The sequence below is a fragment of the Homalodisca vitripennis genome, chromosome 5, assembly GCF_021130785.1.
Source record: "Homalodisca vitripennis isolate AUS2020 chromosome 5, UT_GWSS_2.1, whole genome shotgun sequence".
Lineage (NCBI taxonomy): Eukaryota > Metazoa > Arthropoda > Insecta > Hemiptera > Cicadellidae > Homalodisca > Homalodisca vitripennis.
In genome coordinates, this window is record NC_060211.1 from 169939088 (window position 1) to 169964833 (window position 25746).

The window sequence follows — 25746 nt, forward strand, 5'->3', positions numbered from 1 at the left end:
AACATTTGCAACATATCAGTTTGTGTTTATGTATTATTTGGATTATTTTGCGTATTTATTTAAATCATTGTTGCTAACTTGTTGATTACTAAAATATATTGTTATTGTTATAGTTCCATTGTTTAAAAATTATTCTCTTTAATTATTTATAATATTGTTAACTTTTTATGTATTTTTAATAATCAATCTGTGTTATGCCTAAAGCTGCAATTATTACAGCATTTGTGATTAGATTTACTATAGGATTGGGGTACTTTATCACATTATAACCTCTTAGTTTATCAGTTTATCGTGATGTCTGTCTGTATGTATAAACAAACGAAACAATAAACATAAATTGTATAGGTATATAACAACGTTAAGTTGTGTCATCAATGTCAATATTTAATACAATAAAATTAAATATAAAAAAAATTTTCAACATTTATAAAATGTTACTCTTTTGAATTAAGCTATTAATATAACGTTATAATCATCCATGTGAGGTAAGAAAGATCTAGAGAAACTTGGTACATAGGTTTCTTATGGTCCCAAGTATATTAGGTAAGTAATTTTTATGATGGTATTCAATGTATACAAAATGTATATTCAATGAATAGCGATTTTCAATACAATACAATTTTTATAATTATGTCCAAATTGATATTGTACGATGAGTAGTTGTCAATTACATTACTGTCAACAATAAACTATTTTCTTGTAAAGTGAATCTTACCAAGAAAGACGACCAGCAGGAGGTGGAGCAGCCAGTCCATGGTGAGGACAGTGAGTGCACTGGACTACAACTCTGAGCGCACTGGACTACAACTGTGAGTGCTTTGTTTGTCTCACCAGGGCAATGGACAACCCAAGTCGTTAACAATCTTCCTGTATCTCATATCTCAGTCTCAGGACAATAACACTGGGGTTAGTGTACCCCTAGGGCACGAGGTTGGGAAAACTTAAACCATCAATAATTCAAAATAACCTTTATTTATAGAAAAATATTTGGTACAAAACCGCAACTCCGGACCAAAATTCAGTAATGATCATAAACAGTAATATAAAATATAAGCATAATAACAAAATCGTAAATACTATATAATAATGTTAATAATAATTAATTACCTGATAGTAAATTATTAATGTATTACAATATTATTTAGCTGTAAATGTGAACTGCTGTAGAAAACTCTTTCATTAAAATACCTAATATAAATGTTGTAAAAACAGACACAATACTCCACTTAATAATTAAATATAATATAAGTAAATAAAAAAAAATATTACAATAAACTAATGCTACCTAAACAAACTACAAACAATTCATGAGTGAAAGGCAATGGACTGACAGCGGAGGAGAATTGAAATCTATTAAAAATTTAGAATAGCACCGAAAAAAACAATAAAACATCCCTTCAATAACTTTAAAAATGTACAATACAATACTCACAATTACCCCATACCTAGTTATGAACAGTGACCAATGTTACTAAAACTGTTCCAATTTGTATGTAACAGGTAACTGTGTTTAGAACATTTCCGTGCAGCAGTATCAGTCTTATATTTTTACACATCTTGATATTGTTGATGAGTGACTCATTTCTTGTCATACTTGTAGTAGCCCTCCCCCGTCTTGACTCCCAGCTTCCCCTGCTTCACCAACTCCTGCATCGACTTGAGAGGTTCGAACAGAGCGTTGTCCGGGTACTTCTCGTGCCAACCTGTCACACAAGCCAGTAGTACCGTTAGTGTACAATATATCATGTTTTCTGTATTTCCACTATTAATTCCTGACGGGGAATTCTAAAATCGTGTGTTTGTCTGTCTGTATGTCTAACAAACAAAACAATAACAAAAATTTTATTGATATATATATAACAATGTTAAGTTGAGTTATCAATGTCAATATTTAATACAATAAAAATTTAATATAAATAAGAATAGTTTTGGAGATATCCAAATGATAAAAGATAAAAAATGTTTAAAATTTATAAAATGTTAATATTTTGAATTAAGTTATTTACATAACGTTATAATCATCTATGTGAGGCTAGAAAGGTCCAAGGAAAACTGACATAGGTTCCTCATGGTCCCAAGAAAAAACTATTGATTTTGGCACCTAAATGTTAAACAAAAAATCAAATTTTAATATTTTTATACTGGTAATCATGATAGCAACAACAAAAAAGAGAATTTAAGAATAAATGATTTTGTGAACAAATTGAGTATAATCATATTATGCATATATCAATATTTTATTTTGCGATATAGTAATTTAAGTGATCCAATTAATTTTGTTGCATTAGTTGGCAAGACTTGTTAGGTTCTGTCAGGTCATTAGATACTATACTGTATCGGTTTATTAAATAAGTATTATAGTGTTATAGTCTACTCCCCACTTCCTGGAAAAATGGGAATTAACACATGCCTTAAGGAAAAGTTCAGACCTTGACAAAATGCTTTCAGCAAAGATCTGGTATTTCAGGAATTCATCTTTTATCTCACTATGTAATTGTTTGTGCTGGTTTTAGATTTTACTTTTGTTACAAAAAAATAACAATCTTTAAAATTTATCTCTCTTGTCAGTGGTCAATAGAGACACAACCTGACAGATATACAATAAAAGGCTTATAATTTTAAAATAAAATGTATGCATAGTAATAATCCTAATAATATTATGAGTGGGAAAGTGTCTTTGTTTGTTCATTTTGCTTTCACACGTAATCTATTTAACTGATTGTACTGAAATTTTACATTCTTAGGGTCCCTGGTATGAATATAGGCATGTTTTTATTTCGAAAATCCCAACGGGCTACGCTCCACTGGTCTCTAAAGTAGTGAAAAATCCCATCTTGGTCTCTAAAGTTGTGAAATGTTAATTGAAAGAGCCTGTTAAATGTAATCAACTGTTATGTGTAAATATTGTTTTATGACAGTACAACCATATGTTTAATTAATGTAACCACTATTTTCAATTTGTTTACATTTATAGTCAAAGCATAGAGTTAGCTTGATACTGACAACAACGCTGTTGAGCACAGAGTATCAAAAATATTTGTTATGTTAAATTTTTAGTTCAAGTTAACTTTTCTGAATACAAAAAATAGAAACAATTTATTTCATCACATCACATGAAATCACAATATGTTAAATTAATATCTGAAGTAGGAGCTTTTGTAATCAGGCTCAAATCAAAATGGCTGAAGATAAAAATGTGAAATATGTTCAGTGTGTAGATGAGTTAGATTCAGGGAGTAACATGTTTTTTATGTATATCTTAGAGAAATTATATTTTGTTAATTAAATATAATTTAAGAAAATCACACATTTTCAAATATTTTTTTCTAAATGGAATTAAATTGTTTATATATAAAAACATATTCTCTGAAGCTATAGCGAATGTACATTCAAATGTACATTTCACATTTATATCTTCAGCCGATTTTATTTGAGATTGATTACAAAATTCCTAATCTTCCAAAAAGTCTTTAGTTTCACGTGGAAAGTTTCAAATTTTTCTGTATTCAGAGAAGTTGTCTTAAAAACTACGAATTTAACATAAAAATACAACCCAAACTCAAAACTGATGACACTACCTTAACCCATTGCGGATCGTGTTGTTTTGGCGCGCGTGCACCAGCGGGCACGAATTAATTTACGGTCAGCAGCCGCACGAACAGCAATGGTGCGCCACATCGTATCGCTCGCTATTGTATACTAGAAAATTCAGCTGTGAAGGTATTCATTCAGATGGAACATGGGCCTGCTGGGGTATCCGTGATGTAGGAACGATAACACGCGAGCAAGGTTCCAGGGTGGCAGGGATGATGTCTGAATCATAGTCTAAATAAAGCGGCTCGGGCGAAGCGATTGCAACATCCGGGCCCATTGTCTAGACTAAACTCGCCAACATTTACGTCTGCGTCTTTTCGTTGTGTCACTAACCTCAAATGTATTATAATAACAACTGAGGAAAACACCCAATCAGAAGCGCTAAAAAGCAGAGTAAACTCATATGAATGATTTTTCAACTTCGACATACAACTGCGATCTGTAGGATATTTATAAAACTTTTGAAAACTCTAAATGTAGACCGTTGTTAAACACTCTTAGTTGACAAGCGAAGACGATCGCCCGATCTATCAGACATTAAAAGAACTATTTGGAGGGAAACTTGAAAGCAGACTGCTTTTGCGACCTGAGCTCGTCATCGTTAGGCCCGGCCGCTGCGTGACGAGCCCAACTCGTCAGTGATCCGCAATGGGTTAAGAGTCTTAGATACACCAATGGTAAACAATGACAAACCCCCAAAATGTAGTCATAACTTTAAATCTTTATTCACATATTCATTGAGAACAGATGAGTCAGCTTAACATAAGTGACTTTAGTCTGTTCGTGAGGCAATACAATATTGAAGGTACGTCATATGCATACAATTAATTTAAAGTGCCAAATTCATGGTATCCGTGTACAAACTCCACCAGACTGTAGTATGGCCAGTTCAGCGGCCGTTGGTAAATGCTCTTCCTCAATTGCTGGTGGGAGGAATGAGCTTTGATTTCATCAGGAAGGATGATCCAGTATTGGTACCAAATAAGTTATGTTTCCAAGATAGTTAGGTGTTCGATTGGAATGGCATAATTGTTAGCTTTCCTTGTCTGATGATTGTGGATTTATGCTACTCTTGTTAGATTTAGCTTGTTTGCAAAAGTAACTATCTCCAGGATGAAACCAATAACAGTTAGGATATTGATATATAGGTCTAGGTAAGAGAGAAAGCGTATTGACTTTTTCTGGAGTATGCAGGTTTCCTTTAGAGGAGCTCCCCAAGCAGTAAGATCATATTTTAAATGGGTTTTGAACAAAGCATGGTAGACTGTTTATAACTGTTTTGGAACTGCTTATGCCTTTTTAATTTATATAGAGAGGAACGTAGTTTTTTACAAATCCGGTCTACATGTGGGTTCCAGGATAGTTAGTCTTTTATCAGTACTCCAAGATATTTTGCCTAGTACACGCTAATCTCTTCACGTATTTCAGATTCCTTCGTTTTACCTTCTTCCAAAAACAATCTGTTGACTTTTCCTTTCATTATATTATATATCGTATGGGGGACAAAGGCAGCTATCCATAAATAAATAAATTAAAAATTACAATTATTAAAAAGTACGTAAGAACAAAGTTCTTGAGTCAGTTCCTTTCATTAAGAACTTGCACTACAGTACTGTTGGGTCATACTAACTGCAATGTTTATATAGTCAAAGAAATGGTTGGCAGTTTTCTTGATTTGCTGTTTTGCATTCCTTCAACTTCGGATACAATTTTTATATCAAACCCATTGGAGAAATCCATCCTGATATAACATTAATGGCTTCCTATGCACACAACAATTTTAACTTAATTTAATATATCTGAGTCTTTGAAGGAACAAAATCAAAAAAATTAATGGGAGCAATACAGCCAAAAACGGGAAATTGTCAACATAAAAGGGATCTTTGTAAAGAAATGACAACCTGTATTTCCCAATCTAAGTAAAAATGGACAGAAATCATGATGAACAAATAAATAACTATTGGAAAAAGAAAATTCTTTGGATGAGATTTAAATAATATATAACTATTGTTAAGATAAAAACCTAGAAGTGATTTAGAAAATGTTGTTAAAGATGGTATTTCAGACTTAAAGACATAAACAGACTAAAATATATTAAACAATTAAGACAATGCTTAGCGTTTTTTAAACTGGTGATCAAACTAATGGCTTATGGTAAATTATTTTTAAATACTGAGTTTTAAGATTAAATAAATAAATTTTAAGTAACTGATAGTAAGTAATAATAAATAAGCGAAATGATAGGACAGAGTTGTATCTAACATCCAACACCAAAATCGCTAAATTGCTATGAGAAAATTATGTTGGTTTCTTTATACTTCAAATGGTGGTTTCAGATCAGTCTGACTGCTATTTGAATTGATTTTCTTTTTTCTTTTTTCCACAAGTTTAACCTTATAAGATCTTACAACTGAAGAAAAGGGCATACACCAGTTCTCGAAGCATTGTGTTTCCATTGTTATGGCATATAACAATGGCAAATGTATATAATCATGTTAACCTTACAAACCATCCATCGTCAATAACAAACTTTACAAAAAGGAAATATGTTTATGAAATGAAGGGATACAACGGTCAGTAAGTTAGCCTAATACTTGCAGATTGATTACACTTTTTGCCCTAACTAGTACAGACGTGTAAGGTGACTTGACGTTTATAGACTTTCAGTAGGTCGTCACAATTCAAGATGGTGGCCCCGTGGAGTTTGTGGATCTCGGACATGATACGCGTTGAGGAAAATTTTCTTTTTGGAAATTGTTCTACGTCCAGATTTAACGACAAAAAGTGCCATGAGCTATTTCCTCACAGGGGAATGGAGGGAAGCGTTCAAGGTAGAAGACCAGGGTTTTTAGGCTTAAATGGTTCTGGCCTATGAAACGTCTCAACTTTTTCATCCAGAGTCATTTTTACAGTTGTTTCATAAAAATGGAGTGCGTTATCCAACCCAACCAATGAATGATAAAATATAGCTATAATCGACTATGAAAAATGGACAAGAGTATTTACAGTCCACTGTTGAAGAGCTCTTTAAAACATTTTGATTATTCTCACCAGTAACTATAGAGTTTGTTGTGTCGTGTCCCACATAGTCGGCCAGTTCGAACGGTCCCATTGGGTGGCCAGCACCTAGCTTCATGGCGATATCAATATCTCTGGCAGAAGCATCCCCTACATCACAATTCAAACATTAACTTACAATGAATCAAATCAAAGTCACAATTCATAAAATCAATATTTACTTGTGCTATTTTAACTTACATAAGAATTTAATATCACGTATATGATTCAGAAACTTGGTTTTAACCGTTGAAGCGTGGCATACAGATATTTTCGTACCATTGGAATTGTGGTAAATGCGGCAAACAGGAATATCTGTATTGTCTTATTTTACTTTATTGTGTACATTGTAAACTCACAAAGGTGTAGGAAAGCATAAATGTATTGATTTGTGACTGTCAAGAAACTCAAAACTGACATTGTTAGCCGCTTCACTCCTGTTATATCCCATCAATGAGCTTTGTTGCTTCCTGATTCCTTGCTTCCATCTATGCTATGTTGAATGTTCAGATTTCTTGTCAAGTTTCTAAAATAATCCGTGTTTAGTGAGTTGTTATGCAATGGATTAAAGAATGAAAGAAAGAAATCATGGTGAAATCTGAACATATTTGTTGTATTTTAATTGGTTCTATTTTCAAACAATTACAACAATGAAATTATTATTTATGTGATTTTGAACAATCAAAGTAGAGATGGAGATATACTTCTACATTCCATGTGAGACAAATTTGAAAAACAGAATTAAACTGTTTGTAATATAATTATTATGTGACTAAATATTATTTAGGATAAATAAAAAATTTAAAACCTTGCTTTTTTGCTTGTAAAAAGATATGAAATAGATACAAAAAGTCCTATTTTCTCAGATAAAAAAGGGTTTTTTCAGTCTTTCCAACCAAATTATATATTTACTACCAGTTATGTGGCTTCATGCGTAACTTCGAAGGCTTTACGTTGATATGGTACAAAGCATACTTAAACCTCATCAGTTGAGTTTTACGTTTTGAACTTCTAGCCCTATTAGAAGCAGTTCTTTCACACTAAAGAGATCTTATATTGAAGCTAGGAATTTTACCTCTTTCCATCATCCTGACGGCTTCACACATGAGGGGCACCAGCAGTCTGTTGACAACAAATCCTGGCGTGTCCTTGCACGTTATTGTCACCTTGCCTATCTGCTTCCCCCATTCCATCAGCTTCGTATACGTCTCATCTGATGTTTCTGGGATCCTGATCACCTGAATCACACAGTCAATATACCTTATGACAGATGCAGATTGAAGCCAGCAAAAATCTTCTAAACATCATTGGCACAGATAAACTCGTTGGGTTCTACCTTTATCGGGGAAGAGAAGCAAAGAGTTTTAAACAATATATGCAACTCTTGATCTCTCTCTCATCTATACCCTGACGAGAGGAAATTATTAGTAGATGCATAATACAGTGATTCTTCCTGTGCATGCATGCTCATTACAAGTAAACTATTTATAAATGTCTTGTTCCTGATGAGTCCTTTGTTAATTATTTAACTGAAGACTAAAAAAAGCATTTAGGAATTTTTAATCATTAGAGCTGCCCATCATTTTAACCCATTGGCTACCAATTAAAATTTAAATATTTTTACCCTCAGTACGGATTTTTTCGATGCAAATCATTGTGTGGGTGATTAGGGTCACAGAATGCATCATGCCGCAAAGCTATCTAAAACGGCTTCTAATTAAAACAAACAGTTGAAACGGTAAACAACTATTAATTTCAAAAAAGTTGACCAGCTTCAAAAACCGAACATGTCATGTTTTTTAACAGAAAGACCATCAATGTAATAGTATACCTATAGACAAATACCAAAATTATTGATATCAGAAATATTTTTACTACGAAATAATGAACTCAATGTGACGGGCAGTGCTAACTGATGACGGACAATGTATATCATCGGTTAAAAGCTAACAATAGTGTCACATATTACTCTACACCAAAGGATTTCAGACGACAAAGGATATGTGTACACAAATTTTAGTCATCTTATAAATGTTTATCAAACAAAAAGAAGGAACACAAAATAATGACGGCAGTATGGAAGTCCCCATGTACGTGGAGTTTGATTAGTGGCAATATGTCACATTCACATATCAAACATTCATAAATTATTCCAAAGAATCACATCAGTAGTTTACATATTCAGTGCTCACGACAAGCTGGCTTTGTTGGTTCTGCACTTACATTGAAAATTACCCTACTGAAGATACTCTGGTCAATTACTTACCTCCAGTAGTTTCATGACTGGAACAGGGTTGAAGAAATGCAGTCCAGCAAACCTGTCTTTCCGTTTAGTCACAGAAGCTATTTCCCCAATAGACAAAGATGACGTGTTTGAAGCAAATATTGTACTTTCTGGAGCAATCTAAAACAATATGATGTATTGTAACTGAAAAAAGTTAACACTTTATAGTAGCAGGTCATAGTACACATCATCTATCTCATATTTTCACATCAATGGGAAATACTATGATTACAGTACTTGATTGACCATTGAATGCTATCTCAAGAAACTGATTATCAAATAAAATTACAATGAACGTCTTTATTGCACAAAACACTTGAAGTAATGGTACTATGGTGTTAAACGGAGGCCACTATTGTACAGCGCTTTGAGGTGGATAAGTTAGATTAGATTATCATAAAAATGTTACTAGTGATCTGAGCTTGAATTTGGGTACTACCTCGAGGGATGTTTGTCTTTCTCCACCAGAAGTGCAGGATGGTGTAAAACCGACCCCCGCACTAATGGCCAGGGGCATTTCCGATCGGTACTTTCCCGACCTCCAACATAGTCAGACATCGGAAAAGTACTGATCGTAAATGACCGTCAGTGCGGCCTTCAGTGGTGCCACCCTGTACTTTTGGAAAAAGTAATCCCTCGAGATAGTACTTAAATTCAAGCTCAGATCACGTAAGTGCTCATAAAGGTTAAAATTTAACTTTAGTCCTATTTATAACATGTACATATATATTTACCTAATTATATCCCATAATAATAAGTAGTAGATAGGACAGAATATAATAGTAGCTTCTGTATGATACCAAAGTACTGAAATAATACTAATATTGGGCAAACATGCATTGTCAATTACACCACTCTTAGGCATGCTACGATGAGTGTTAAATGCCAGATTAAGTGGTACTACAATCTCGTTATGAAACGTGACTGCTTAGCTGTATTGTTGCCTGTTAGATAGCAGTATTGAACAGGTGAACTCTTCTTAACCTTATCCATCATATACAGTATTATTATTTGAGTGACATATCTATTTTGCTATGTTCCTCATTAATTGGTATCCTAATTGTTGTATACTTGTAAGCTTTTCAGAAAAAAATTGTTGTTCAATAACAACTTGACAGATTTTCATAATTTTTTTTGCCAATATAATTAACCCTTCCCAAGTGGCAAACGGATATATCCATTAGGCCTAATTTTGACCGAAACGCGGTAAACGGACATATCCTTCAAAGTATATTTTGTGGTATTTAATAAATTGTAGTTGCCGTGGAATCTGCTAGAGTTCAAGGGAGTGTTGAATACTTGTTCCGAAAAGCAGATGTTACAGTTTGAACCTCATTGGCGCATCGCAGTGGTGGGAGGGCGTGGCTTTGTCCCTCGTGGGGTGATTTAGCCTCAGTCTGCGGCGACCATTACGCGGTAAACGGATATATCCTGGCACGGCATATTTTAGTGTTTAACGCTGTTTTGCCATATTTCCTTATTAATTTACTGTTCGTGTTCCTGTTATATTTAGCATTATATTATCTTTTTATTTTGCTGTTATTACTTTAGTTGTTGAAAATATTTTTAGAAATTCAATTAAAAAGGTTGTTTTTTAAATTTTTCGTAAAATTTATAGGGGGTTAAAAAATATAGGGGTCTGATTATTTTGTGATACTGTATTATTTTTTATTCCTAGTAGCCACCACTAACTAAAAAAAATTAGAGTTGGTAAAGTGTAAAAAAAAAAATTTAAAGTTAATTATGCGTTATGAGTCAAAATTGAAAGATAAATTCCGCGTGAGAAGGGTTAAGAATATACAACAAATTTTGTCTGATAAAAATAAAATACAATAATTTTAACCCTGGAGTTGGCAGTTGTTCAAAATTAAACGTCATGACATCATCAAATGATTCATTTGTTATAACATTTAAAATCAAGTTATAAGAGTAGAGATAATTTAGAATAAGTCCTTGTAAATAGAACACATATAGCCTAATTAATATAGCCAAATATAGCCATTACAGGATTTTTAGCTGCCGGCTCCAGGATATGTGTTAGTACAAATTTTGTTGTAACTTTTTTATAAGCTTTTGAGTTTCATTCAAAATTGTCCATATAATGTATTATATATTTAGATTCTTGCACAATATTATATTTTTCCAAAGTAAACTCATTTCAACAATAGCTCATTGCTATGGAAACATCCAAATATCAATTTTGAAAAATACAATAATAAATATGAATTACACTGTTTTATGATTGTTTTTACATCAAAACACAGTTATGGAACAAAGTACACAGTGCTACTAGCCAAATGCATAATTCGCATTTGACGAATTCATCATTTGACAAACCATAATATCGTAGTTAACCCTCCAGCTGGTATGAAACGAATTACATGGAAACAATAAGTTATTGTTATTATAATGCTCTCAATATAGTTGTGAATACATTGACATATTATTATAATAGTTTATATTTGGACTAACAGTTATGAAATGTGATACATTATAAAAAACATCTGTGAGGCTGTTTAAAATAGAGCCGCCAGTACAGTGACACCACTGCCAGCTCTAGGGTTAATTAGCCTATCATTTCAAACAACTACAAGAAAGAAAGAAAAGAAAAAAACCAGGCATTTATTGATAAATTGATTAGCTATACCACAGGAAAGACCATGAAATTATAAACAAGATTTTTGAACAATTTTTTTTCCCACAGTAAACTAATGTCAACAATAACTCATTGCTATAGCCAAAAATATTTGATAAAATTACACTGCTATGATTGTTTTTATATCAAAACACAATTACGGTAAACAGTACTACTAGCCAATTCGCATTTGATGAATTCATCGGTTGACAAACCATTACATCATAGCCCGGGAGCACTTGCGCTATTAGATTGAATCTAACATAATTTTTGTGTTATATAACATTTTTTTTATTTGTTATCTTACAACACTGAACCCTTAATTTATGCTTCTATGGGTATGTCTGCTGCGTATTGCATCATGTTTAGACATTAGAAGTTGCTGGGGTGGGGCGTCATGGTGGGTGGGGTGGACGCTCCTCGCGGGTTATTAGTTTTAACCTAACAGCGCGAGTGATCGCGTCAGCCCAATGTTAGGAGCGATCTAACGGCGCAAGTGATCGCGTAACTGCCAGTTTAAATCCATCAGTTTAGTGATTTTTCTTGTTTTTTTGTTTGCTTTTGAGTTATATTTCGTAGATTGCTCTTTTATGACTTTACAATAAATTATTGCAATGAATGAAGACCATGAAATATCCGTTCTTAGTTGGTTGGATGTTAGATTCGATCTAACAACGCGAGTTCTTGCATAACTTCTTGTAGCGCGAGTTCTCGCGGGATATTTAAATCATTCCAAAGGCCTACGAGAAAGAAAACAAAAAACCAGGCATTAACCCATTGGGGATCTTGCCCGAGTGCCACTCGTTGCGGCCAAGCGGAACTGAATAATCTTGCCCGAGCGGCACTTGTGCTCTTTCTAGACGTTAACCATCATGTATTCATTTGTTTTACCACTATATCGCAGTTTTGTGCCCTCTTGCATCCTTATGAGCAATCATTCCGTTTCAATTCGTTATGTTTGCACACTGGAACCACAACTAATAGCTTGTTTTGTTATTGTTTACATTTTGCCATATCCTCAATTTTTGTCGCTTTAATGTTCTGTTTACATTCTATGTATTGTGTTCTCAATGTTTAGTGTTTAACTGTTTATAGTTGTTGAATGAGTTTTCAGTTCTTCTGCTACCTCATGGATCAAGACAATTTGCGTACTTCAGAAGTAGACAGATACTTGGACAGTGATATTGAGATATCAAAGATACTCAAAGACTGACACAAAAGTGAATTATACAAAGTCAATGAATGGTCATTGTGCAATGTAAATAATTGATTTTAATTATCATTTTAATAATAATAACAATTGAATGTAACAAACAGTTTTATCTCATCTCCCAGAAAACTAATTCAGGAGCATATTATAAAATCATCAAAAAGTGAAAAAATAAAAATGAATTTTGATTGTTTTGTAAAATCATGCTTTATAATTAATTAATCCAATAAAAACTGGGTTTCCATTTAAAAAAACACTGTGCTGTTCTGAACAAAAAATTATTGAAGTAAACAGATAAACAAAAAGTGATAAAATAGTTTCTTTTGATTTTTTTGTTGTTTTTTCAATTAAAAAATATGTAAATATATACTAAAAAAATAAAAGTTATTTGGAGAAAACAAAAAAACACTATTGTAGAGCAACTAAATAGACTAAAATATCCTGAAAAATGTAATAATTTATCTATAACCAAACTCATTCTATTAATATTTTAGTACACACATGCATTTTTGCCAAAATCAATTCAAACATTCAGTCCTAGAGAGGCTAGGTTAATTGCTTCCTCAATGGGTTAATCAATTAATTGAAACATATTGGATGCAGCTATATCATTACACTGATATTTTAACTGTGTACTATAATAAATATTGTCTAAATACAGATTTCGAGCCAATCAACGTCAGCAATTTATCAGGTTTTTACATTGCCTCTGATATGCTGGTGCCACAGCAATCAAATGGTTAAATTTAATGTTCGGTCAGCATAGTTTTGTAAAATACTTCTTTTTCTTTCATTGCTGCTTGCCGAAAACTTACAGTGTAATTTGGTGGTTTCATAATTATATGTCCGATAGAACTCAATCTATAGCAATTTGTAAAATAAAATTAAAGTAAAATTCTCTACATCTAAAATAAATTATTAAGATTCTAAACTTAATTCTAATAAGTATAAATATATTTTATGTTTTCAAGATATTTATCATCAGAGTAAAACATTGGTTTTTGTGGGATATTTTAAGACTTTGAAGGCTTAAATTTATATAACAACTTAAAAGTTCTTAGGCAATTTGTTAAACAGTCTAATAACAGAATATTGGGATTTTAATTAATTTGTTCTGTCCTGTGGATTGGAAACTTTGGCTGTAAAAGTAATTTTGCTGTGTAAAAAATGTAGTATTCTTTTACTACAAAGATAAATGTGTAGAAAATAAAAATATATGGAACTTACATTTGTGGTATAAGTGTTTTTTGGACCATACACATATTTGTTGACAAGGCAAGCTGATTAAACTAAAACATTAAAAACTATTTTCAAATTGTTATTTACTAACCGGATCAATTTTCGAGAAGAGTTCATGTTTGACTGCCATTTTTTCAACAATAGCTTCTAGCACAAGATCACTCTGTTTGACAGAAGCGGGCAAGTCCTTGGTGTATGTAATCCTACTTGTTATATCCTTGATAAAGTTTTCTGCTTCTGCTGGCTTTTCCTAAAAACAAGAAGACATTAGTAATAAACAAATTACTAAAAAAAAATTATTAAACTACTTGATCACATTTGTGATCATCCTATTTGTCTTTAGTCATATATTGTATGAATTTCTTAACATATTAGGCATATATTAGTATGAATTTAAAATTAAATTAAATATAAACAATATAACATATATAATATTATTTTATGAAACTTAAAACAATAGATATATTTTTCTACTAACAAAACATATTATCACCATAACTGTGTGATATGTTTAAAAAAACCACCTACTCCACAAGTACACTTCCATCTTCATGAGTAAACATTGGTTACACTGTTTGGCAAGAGTGGGCAATCTTCCTACTACATTACTTACCTCCACAAAACTGGACATTAAAAAAATTAGGTAAGTGTTTGATAAGTTATAATATAACATTATAAAAACAAGTATAAGTACTGTATATTGATGGTCTGATACATCAAAATATCCTTCCTACCAATATAAAATATGTCTATTTGAAAATTACAGTACGTATTATTTAACATAACATTTATTCAAGGTAAAATTATAACAAAATTGGTGTGCAAAATCACATAAAGGTTTTAAGGTTAGAAATATTTAAATAACTGCTATATAGTCATCAATTCAACTTATTTCAGAGACCTATAAAAAAATCAAACAAATTCAAATAAAATGTGGCACTTTAGTTAAACATATAACATGTTTTAAGAAACTATAAAATAACTTACTTTGTAGATCTTTTTAGCAACCCTCTTGAGGCTGTTTTCGATACCACTCGTGGCCTTCTGCAAGGCAGCATCATTTACCTCTACTAGGGTTACTTTGTTGCCGGCCTGTGCTGCCACCTAGGACAAAGTTAAATTGTATTAAAGAGGGTTTTCTCTGTATAAGTTCACTGATCTTAAAGATCAATATAATAGGTTTTAATAAAACTAAGGCTTAAATTGTTTGTTTTTTATGATCGAAGAGTCGTGAAGGAAACAGGATATTTTTTAGGACATTTGCCACAGTTTAGTGATAAAAAAATAATGTTTTCAGGTTAAAATAAACAAATCATACCAGAATGTTCAGGAATCACAACCATGTTGTGTGTCAATCCTATGTACACTAACTCTAAAACATGCATTTAATAGAAACAAAAACACAATACTAATTTTTTAAACTGAACTGCAGAATACAGGTCACAATAGGTCTGCACTCACTGACCAACCACATAGAACTGACCGGAGGCCAATAGTAAATGGCCGCAAACATGATGGTGGCAAAAAAACTTATACTGTAATTATGTTAGGTTAGTTATTCATCTGGGTAAAAGATCAGATTGCCGATCTCGAACCGTAGTGTTACTGATTTTTTTTGTAACACTGAATGACGGCAAATGTCCTAAGACTTAAATACACATAAAACTAGTATTTTATAACATAAATATATTTTTACATGTTTAGTACTTTTCAGTGAGGATCCCACAATTTCATGGAACGCTGAAACTCCCAAAGAATGAGGATCACATAATTTACAGAATTGACATTTTAACATTAGTGTACTACGTAAACACTAACTTAACAGACTACACTCACTCTGTAATGTCTATTGTGTTGTTAGTAACACAACTCTCCACTAGAATACACATGCTGTATTATATGAGCTTGTTTAAAAAGTAACATATGACAGCGTGCATGGTTTGTTTATTTTCGTCTGTTCTTACTAAAAAGTTTCAAACTTCAATAAAACTGTACTTATATGCCATTATGTATACTGTCTTGTGTGTAAATAAACATTTAAAAAATATTTTAAGAAGAGATAGTTATTTTACTTGTATATAAAAAAATTTGCTGACATTTAAAAAAATGTGGTATTTAATTGTTTTGTATGCTTATAATAATTTGAAAAAAAAAGAAATATTAATTTGTACGTTGCAATAAATAAGAAAACACAGATTTCAGCAATTTGTCTTTTTTACACCTTAACTAGTTTTTGAATTATGACTTCAAGAAATACTCAAAGCGCCTAGAAATCTATGGGTGACCACATATTTCGGGGATGATGTATTTTTAGCACAAATATAAATTGCTAAAAACTGTTGTATTGATGATATATGTATTTGTAAATAAACATCTGAGGTGAGAAGGTAATTACGTTAAAATGCACTACTGATGTTCTAAATGATTAATCTTTATAAAAGTCTAACAAAAAACCAAATACCTGTGCAATACCAGATCCCATAAGCCCTCCTCCAATAACTGTAACATTGTTTATGGCTGCAGAAAAGGCAGCAGATTTAGAAAATCTTCGCACACAAGTGGAAAATTGGAGAGCCATGGCACAAACTCTGGTTAGATGTGTTTAAAATCCCAGTGGAAGAAATTCTGAAACAAAAATCAAACATGTAATCATGAGATAACCAGATAGAGTTCAATGTTCAAAGTTACAAGTGAGTAATTTATAAGAGTAATACCACTTCCTCATATTTGTGTTGTTTTGTTATAATTAGTTTTTTGTCAAAATTGTATAGCAATTTTACTTAATATGACTACTAATTCGATTAACAAGTTTAATTGATCCATGATTTATTCCATGATAAAAATATCCACAGTTAACACTGACTGATAATAACATTTCAAATACTAAGGTTCAATGTTTGTTTAGAATAAAAACGTTCAGTTCACTATCTTGAGCTATTATCAAAGTTCAAACATCAATTTGTTCTGCTACATATTGAACTAATGACTAGACTTATTTTAAATACATTCCACTTGTAGTTACCCTCACAAGCAATAAAGGCAAAGTTAATCTCATCAAATTATTAAAAATGTTAAGCAGAAATATATTAGTATCAAAGATTTACAATTTGCAAGAAAACCTGTACTAAACAAATTTGTTTTGTTGATTTGTCCAGGAAAAATAAACAGCTATCTTGAGTACTTCCAGGACTCCCCTTTTAGAGGGAATCTAGAGTTCTCATTTTTAAAAGTTATCTATTTTTCAAAAAACATTGTTACCAAATATAAAAAAAGACAAATATTTTATTAATCTACTAGCTGTTTCCCGCGGCTTCGCACGCTTTTCGTAAGTTTTGCCCGCGTATGAGCATTTTCTGGTTGAAGTAAATTATATTTCCAACCCCGATGTAGATTTTACCTTGATGTCACGATCAAGAAAATATGTCAAAAATGTATTGTACATGCATAATGTATTTTATTACAAAGTGGTCTACCACTCAACCTTTAAGTTCAACCAAAAATTTAGTTTAGACAATTATACATCATAACTTAGCGCCTTCAAATAGTGTTTCACTGTTTAATATACGTATCTATCTCGTAATTGCAGGTTATAATGTGCAGGCGCTTTGAAAACTTTTCTTCATTTTATTCGTTTATATTCACGACATAAGCGAATAATTCAGATAATAACTATCCTATCTTCTAAGTTAGACTAAATTACGGATACATGTGAAATTTGATTGAAATTGGTTCAGTCGTTTTGGAGTTTATTGGCAACATACATCGTGACTCAAGATTTTTATATATATAAGATATAAAATTCTACAGAACTTTATTTTATCATTTACAACTAATGTAAACCTTTCACAAATATATAAGGTAAAACAAAACAAAGCATTTTCAAAAACTAACAATTATTGTTTAGAAAAAAAAATAGGAATCTGGATATGTTATTATTATTGTTATTCTTCGAGAATCCTGTAACCAATGATTTAACTTTTAATTTGCATTTCAGCTACATTATCTATTGATTAAATTTTCAGCTTAACTAACAGGTTTACATAAAGCTTATAAATAACCAGTTTCATAGTGTGCTGCTATCTGCATAAAAGATGTAGGAGTATGCCAGACCACATGGCCCATAACAAGCTTCACTGAAGTTGCATTCAAAATTTCAAGTCTAATTCTAGAAACATTCCGAAGACAAACAGGAATTTGCCAGCCCCTGAGTGATAGGTTTCAACGATGTTCATACAAAAATCAAGCAGGAACATGCACAATCAGTGAACTCAATCTTGTCCATGTAGAAATTAAGTTTCTTACAAAATTTAACATCTTCAGATGAAATCATTCTTGAAATATTCTGTGAATAGTTAGGCTATGCTCATGTTCAGCTGAATTCCTTACAGCGATATAAATACTAGTACACCACCATTAAACACAATGTTGTCTAGGTAAAAATGAAGTTGCATGCAAAATTCCAATTACATAGCTAAAACTGCGATCTTAAGTAGTCGAACACTGTGCAATTGGAGTCTGTCAAAGTCAACTTGTTAAAGCCATGTATTTTTGCTCAAAGTAAATGAAAATAAAAATGAACAACAGCGTCCATGATGTTTAACTGTAAAAGGGATTTGCAGAGGTTCACGGAAATGGCTATCAATTTTAAGGATATATTTTAAGAACTAATTCCATATCCTCTAACAAATATACTTTCAGAATAAATTCCTTTTATCTGCAAAACATATAGGCTCATATTTGTATTACTCAAAAAATGTATTTTACAGTTAAAATATTAGAAAAATTTCAAACCACCCCAAACCGTAACAAAAAGAATATAACATATAAAAATACATATACATGGAGGAAATATATACTGAAAATAGTTGTTGATCATCCCTTATCTTGATCACCTAAATTTATCTTTGAATGTTAGATTCTCACGAAAATACACCTGCTTCAGACTTATCTTAATCCTTCACAAATAATAAAAAATGGCTTTAAAATATTTGGAAAAAATTGCAGTCTTTTATTGAGTTTTATGAGTTCTGGGTGATATGTCTGCAGAATTGTATTTGTGGTATAATCTGTGAAAAAAGAAAGACTTAGAAGGCAAATAAAATGATATTGAAGAGCTACAATTTACTAGAAGGCTACACATTTACCCTGCAACAATGCAAGCACTCTTTATTTTTAGTTATTTTCCCATCCAACATAATAAAGTTGAACAATCTGTCAATACATACCCCTTTAAGGGATAAAGATATGGCTCAGAAAAATAATAGGAAAGGGCAGACTGACAGAATTGGTTTGATGACCGTGCATCGGAAATTCAAGGAAAATCAGGAATGGATTGAAACAAAAGTTTTGAACAAGTTTCTTCTACCCAAAGAAAGTAAGTTATGATATTACTATAAGAAAACAAACACATGTAATTAAAATAAAAATGTCAAATTAGTCCAAGCAAAGCATTGCCATTAACCCCGGAAATGTTGGGCAACCCGTTTGGTGCTGATTAGTTAACTGCCAAAGTGTCCTAATCATTCCAAGGCAAGAGCTTTAAATTATACTTCAATTGTAACTCTATGAATGGGTTTTAATGTTTATTAGCATTTGATTTTCGTAATTTCTGTTTTACGTTACAAATCTGTGTGATTTTCCTAGACAGCCTATAATTTTTTATTAACTTGTGTGCAGTGGAGATTGTTGTTTGCTAACAAATAGTTTTGTTCTCCGTTTGGAAATTTGTTTATTCAAATCGTGTAAGTTTTATCATACACTGTTGATTATAATACTTCAGAATGGGTGATGTGAGTAGATCAAGTGATATTCATGAATTTATAATGCAATCTGATGCCAGTGACTGTTGAGTCTACTTAGGTTATTGGATTTTTTTTAATTTTGAAGTAAATACACTAACTTCCTCAGTGTTCTAATTACATCAGCTAACTTCATAAAAATGAAAGAAAAACATTAATTTACATGAAAGTTAATTTCATTATTTTTATTAGTAACTAAAAATAGATACACACATAATTTCCCACTCTGCAATTTTTTTTGTATAAACGTAAAAATTGATTTTTTTTCTGAACCCAATTTAATTCTATATGTTTTAGTGTTTACAACTGAACTTCTTACAGTGTGGCTATATTGAATACTTAAAATATCTTACAAAAAATTTTAATATGATGTAGCCAAATAATAGCTATGCTACAATATAGCCTAAATATGCTATAAAAAATAGATATAACAAAATTTTTTGTGCTGCAAAATTACAAAGGAACATGGAGGGTGAGGAGACATGAAATAAAAAAGCTAAAGCAATGGCAGTTAGCTCTAGGTTAACCCAGTTGGCCCTTATGTACGCTGTTTAGCAAACCCACGAATAGGCCGGTCAAATCAAATCAAATCAAAACATCCTTTATTCCATATAACATATTACAATGCATTGGTTTGCGTCAACTTAGTACAATCATGTGTAGAGAACAATATTACATAGGAACAAAATACATAGGAAGGACTAAATAAATTACGTATTGCTATTAATGTAGTCATCCTACAGAATAGAAACAGTGTTCAATAAGATAAGCTTTAAGCATTCTTTTAAAAACAAAATAAATCCTTTTCAGCTCTAAGAGCATCAGGAAGAGCCGTTAAAAAGGGACGTGGCATTGTAAAAAGGTGTGATGTTTAAAAAAAGTAGTGGAATTGGTAAGGAATATTCAGTTTATGTTTTTTTGTCGAAGACTGTATCCCGACTGAGGAACAAGGGACCGGAAAAACACCATGGTTCTGCTGTAAGAAAATCAAGGTCTGAAAAACATAAATGCTTGGGAAGGTAAGCAATTTAAGTTCCTTAAAAACAGGCCTGCAAGTCTCCATTCGACGGATGCCAGCTACTATTCTCACTGCCTTCTTCTGCAAGACAAAAAGCCGTTTTGTACGACAACTTTCCGATCCCCAGATTGTCACCGCATACGAAAGATAAGGGAAAATTAGAGCGTAGTAGGTTGTTAAGAGGATCGCAGCGTTTGTAAAAGGTGCCAGTCTACGAAGCACAAAGGACTCCAGAACAAAGCTTACGTGCTACATAATCGATGTGGGATGAAAAATTCAGGTTTCTGTCTATAGACAATCCCAAAAAACCTAACATGCTGTTCAGAAAGGATTTCCATATCATCGACCCAAACGCTGAGATTATTAATGCTATTAGATGAGATTGCGAATTCAACAATTGCGGTTTTAGCAGCATTTACCACTAGACCATTTTCCCTAAAAACCATTGAACCAATCTTATTAGACTCCACAAAAGTGCTAACCTCCATGGCCTCACGACATTGGTTTTCCATTACGATGGACGTGTCGTCTGCAAACAAACACAACTGGGCCTCCGCATTACAACTCCTGAGGTCGTTTACATATATAATAAACAGAAGAGGGCCGAGTATGGAGCCCTGTGGCACCCCCGCCTTAACGCTCAGCACATCCGAGTAGCATCGCCTCACAGTGCCTGCAGCATCGATGAAGGACACTTCTACGGCCTGTCGACGATCCTCAAATAAGATGAAAGCCATTGGTTCGCCACTCCTCGAACTCCAATGCCTTCGAGCTTTTCCCAACATGATGTCATGGGAAACCACATCGAAAGCCTTCCGAAGATCGAAAAAGACACCGGAAGCAGACCTACCTCTATCAAGGCATTTACTATTTTGTTGATGAGCGTAAACATTGCATTGACAGTTGACCGTCCTTTAACAAACCCAAACTGATTCTCAAACAAAATACTGTTGTGATTAATAAAAGACCATAATCTATTTAAGACTGCCCTTTCAAATATCTTTGAAAATGTTGATGTGATAGATATTGGTCTAAAATTATCGAGTTCATCCACTCTTCCTTTTTTAAGCAAGGGCTTCACAACAGAAAGCTTCAACAAATCTGGGAAAAACTCCACCTTCGAATGAACAGTTAATAAGGTGAACTAGTGGGTCAACAAAACATTCACTACATGACATAAGCAATTTAGATGATATCCTGTCGCAGCCAGAAGACGTCTTTGGCTTCAAAGACCTGATGATATCTGTTATCTCTCTCCTAGTAACTGGTGATAAGAAAAATGAAGATGTACACAATCCAGGCTGCACATAAGAATGAGAGGAATACTGGATGAGGTTGATGCACTATTAGACACATCAATAAAGAATTTGTTAAACATGTTTGAGACCAGTTTTGGATCACTGATATCAACTCCCTTGTCATCTTGATGGTGCGGGGGGACATTACATGGAGACTGATTCTTCCCTCTACTTTCATTAACGATCTCCCACATAGTTTTGGACTTTATTAGAAGATTTTTGTATATAACATCAAGCAACCTTAGATGACTTAGTAAGCCTAACACAAGACTTGTATTCTTTCTTCAATGATAAGTAATGCTTTCTCCTCCGATCAGAAGAATCCAAATCTTTAGTGTGAAGCAATACCACTGGAGAAAACCATATCTCTAAGTTTCAATTGGTGATCACTCAAGGACACTTTGCTGCGTGAGGCACCTTTGCGAAACTCTTCTTTTCTTTTCAGGAAAAGCCTGTTCAAAATAAAAGGAGATTGAAGATTGGAATAGACGCATTTTATCATTTATAGTCCCAGCCTCATAAAACATTAGACCACGTTTCCTTGTCAATTAGATATTTGAAAATACGGATATTATCATCAGAAAACGATCGCTTGAGATAATACTTAGGATGACTTGAGTCACTTGAAGTGGGTAGTTTGACACTGATCACTTAGTGCATGGTGATCGGACAATGCAGTAATTAAAAACGGAACAACTACAAACGTCATCAGAGAGATCGGTGTAAACATGGTCAATCAGGGACTTGGAGTTTTTAAATTCACTGGTATAAGATTTTACCTTATTTTTAAGGTCATGAGAAGCCATGGTGTAAATCAAGTCATCAACTTTACCATCAGACACAGACAAGTCGACATTGAAGTCGCCCACAACAATGGTTCTGATATCTGGACTTATAATTTTTTCCAGACATTCTGATAAACACCTGTAAAATGTCTCGTGCTCAACTCTCAGGTAGGTCAGACAATCAAATAGTAGGTTATGCATGTTTTCATTACTGTATTTTTTGTGTTGGCAGCATTCATATTGTTCAAACCGTAATATCCATCCTTGTTAATCCTCAACCTAAAACCAAATTCACAGTTCCTCGTTTTTTGATTGGGTATATACTTTTTAATTCGGATAATTTTTCATTTTTTTCCCTGAAAGAAGAAAATTTGGGGAAGAGTACGATAAGCGGACCCGGTTTTTTTATATAGATTAGTACAATCATCAATACTTAATATTCATTTATCGAATACACGTTTATAAATCATATCAACTTATCTATAGCCATAATCACAATCATAATTTAAATTTTAATAACTAATACAACGCACATAGTGATAATCATATAGATAATAAATGTGCTCTAACGATCAAACAAACTATTAGAACTGGAAATATGAAAAACTCATAAATAATAATTAAATGATAACAATATAATAACATTTATAACAGGAAATACGAAATATGCGTAATTATTTACATGTTTTCTCCTGTATAGCAGTTATTAACCATTTTCGAGAAGTCGTTGAATCATCTTTTCTAGAAAACCGTACTTCTCTTCTGCACAAATACTCAAATGATCTGCAAGCAGGTCGGCAGATATACCACTTTTTTAAACTTTGTGTTTATAGTTCATACAAGTTAGTTATTGTTCAAAATCAGTATCAATTAGTTATATCAAAAGTTATAATTGAGTAATATTGTTTGTCAATATCAATATATAAAAAACCGGGTCCGCTTATTGTACCCTACCCAAAAATTTGTGGTAATAATGTTCTAACTCAATGACCATGCGTTCCTCCTCCATAGTTTTAATTCTTACTGCACCCCAATTTCAATGATAATTTAATTATGAAAAACTGAAAGAGAATAAAAGAATACAAAAACTAACATATGCCTAAAGTTCATAAGAAACCGATCAAGAACTAAATAACTTGTAAGACATGAACTTTTAAGCCTAAGATACCATGGACATAAGTATTAAAAAATAGAATTTATAATAAAATGATACATTTTTCAATACAACTAACCTCTAACAAAACCACACAACATAAACAAGGCTCTTTCTTTACTGGGTTTGCTGAATTCAATTGACTCAATCCAGTCAATCACTAACCGCATTAATTGAACTAAAACAACTGGTTAGTGACAAAATCGCCCAGAAGAGGACAAGACAACTGCCACAGACAGAAAATAAGCCAAATCCACAATCCAGGACAAAAATAGTTTAATTTAATACACTAAACTATTATTAATTTGAAACTTATTGTACTAACCTAAATTTGCCCGACTAGTTAGGGTAAATGTAGAGTACCAGTGCCCACTGCCCAGTGGCGTAGTCAGGCAAAATTTGTGGAGGGGGGATCGTGAGATTGAAATATCCAAGAGCTTTAATATATCTTTATTTCCATGGCATAGCTAATTAAAAATAATTACAAAATAAGGTTTTTTTATCAAGTACCAAGTTAACTAACAAAGTAACACAAGTAAAATAAGTAATAAATAACATACATAACAAGCACAAATGGTGCTAAAGATAACAATATTACTAAAAACGACAAACTGGTGTGTAAATCAATGCAGACGTCAAGAGACGAAAAGCAGTGGACATGAATAATCTAGTAACTAAAAATATTAAAAATAAGTAAATAAAACTCTGCTCAATTCAACCCCTGAGAGTTACCTTTAGTAAATCATTAATTAAGGGAACATTCCTGGATGGGCTTAAAGCTGGGTTCGCTGTCCCTATACCAAAGAGTGAATGTAACTTTTGACCCATTACGATTTTATTTGCCTTCTTGTGTTTTAAGAACTTATTCTTTAAACATTCACAGAGGGCGGGCAAGTAAGGAAATACAGTACTGTGTATCTTGACTTTGCAAAATCTGTCGGCAAGGTGGATAATGGTGTATTGATATCGAAGCTGCATGAGTACGTAATTATCACCCACTCTTGAGTTGGTTTCAGGGATATCTTCATGAGAATAAGATTGCCCTTCTCCTGCTCTAAGGAATTTATTGATACTTTAGGAGTGCCTTAGCTTATCACACATTAGCTTTTATCTATTTAACTTGTTTGTAAGACCTACAAGCAGACAAATTAATGTCCGCAGAGGATGTAAATATTTGTTAAAGTACTGTATCCTCACTCACCAAATGACCGCTTGCAGTCAAGCCTAGACTCTGTTACAGAATGGTGATGCACAAACAACATACTACCTCAAAATCAGCAAGTGCTCAAATATCACATTTTACAAAACAAAATTTCCGATTCTTTTTCATTAATTTAGTTGGGCAGCATCTCGAATGAGTTAGCAATATCAGGGAGCTCGGTGTTACTTTTGACAATCACTCAATTTTGAAACCTACATTGATTAAGATTGCAGAGCAGTAAGTGAACTACTGGGGTTTATCTAAAGATCTACGCGATGGTTGAATAGTCTACATGCCATTAAGACACTTTTGTTCTCTGGTCAGACATGTTTTGGAGTATGTAATATGGTATAATTTTCTTTATTATCTTTTTACTCTCTCTCCCTTTACATGTTTTTTTTTTGTTGTCTACTAATTTTTATTAATTTCAACACCTATTTATTCAACTTTCATTAACTTATTGTTGAATTTGTT

General features: G+C 32.6%; 1 protein-coding gene across 2 annotated transcripts; it reads right to left on the reverse strand.

Moving 5' to 3' along the window:
* Positions 1–951: 951 nt before the first annotated feature.
* Positions 952–24456, reverse strand: LOC124363132 (hydroxyacyl-coenzyme A dehydrogenase, mitochondrial-like). 2 transcript variants are annotated; one of them, XM_046818271.1, is made up of 8 exons: positions 24397–24456; positions 16481–16644; positions 15007–15123; positions 14111–14269; positions 8918–9055; positions 7727–7889; positions 6646–6762; positions 952–1703 (listed from the first exon to the last, which is right to left on the reverse strand). In XM_046818271.1, the coding sequence occupies exons 2-8, from the start codon at positions 16595–16597 to the stop codon at positions 1579–1581; spliced, it is 936 nt and encodes a 311-aa protein (XP_046674227.1). In that variant the 5' UTR covers positions 16598–16644; positions 24397–24456; the 3' UTR covers positions 952–1578. The 2 variants fall into 2 exon arrangements, with proteins under 2 accessions (XP_046674227.1, XP_046674226.1); XM_046818270.1 differs by lacking the exon at positions 24397–24456 and adding an exon at positions 24151–24298.
* Between the last annotated feature and the right edge of the window lie 1290 nt (positions 24457–25746).

Bases quoted from the DNA above. Each gene is read 5' to 3' on its own strand.
- LOC124363132 (XM_046818271.1), bottom strand. From the start codon at position 16,597: ATGGCTCTCCAATTTTCCACTTGTGTGCGAAGATTTTCTAAATCTGCT. The intron at 7,890-8,917 runs GTAAGTAATTGA...TGTGTGATTCAG, and splicing joins CAGTCATGAAACTACTGGAG to GTGATCAGGATCCCAGAAAC. The intron at 6,763-7,726 runs GTAAAATTCCTA...ATTGTGATGTAG, and splicing joins CGTCAGGATGATGGAAAGAG to GGGATGCTTCTGCCAGAGAT.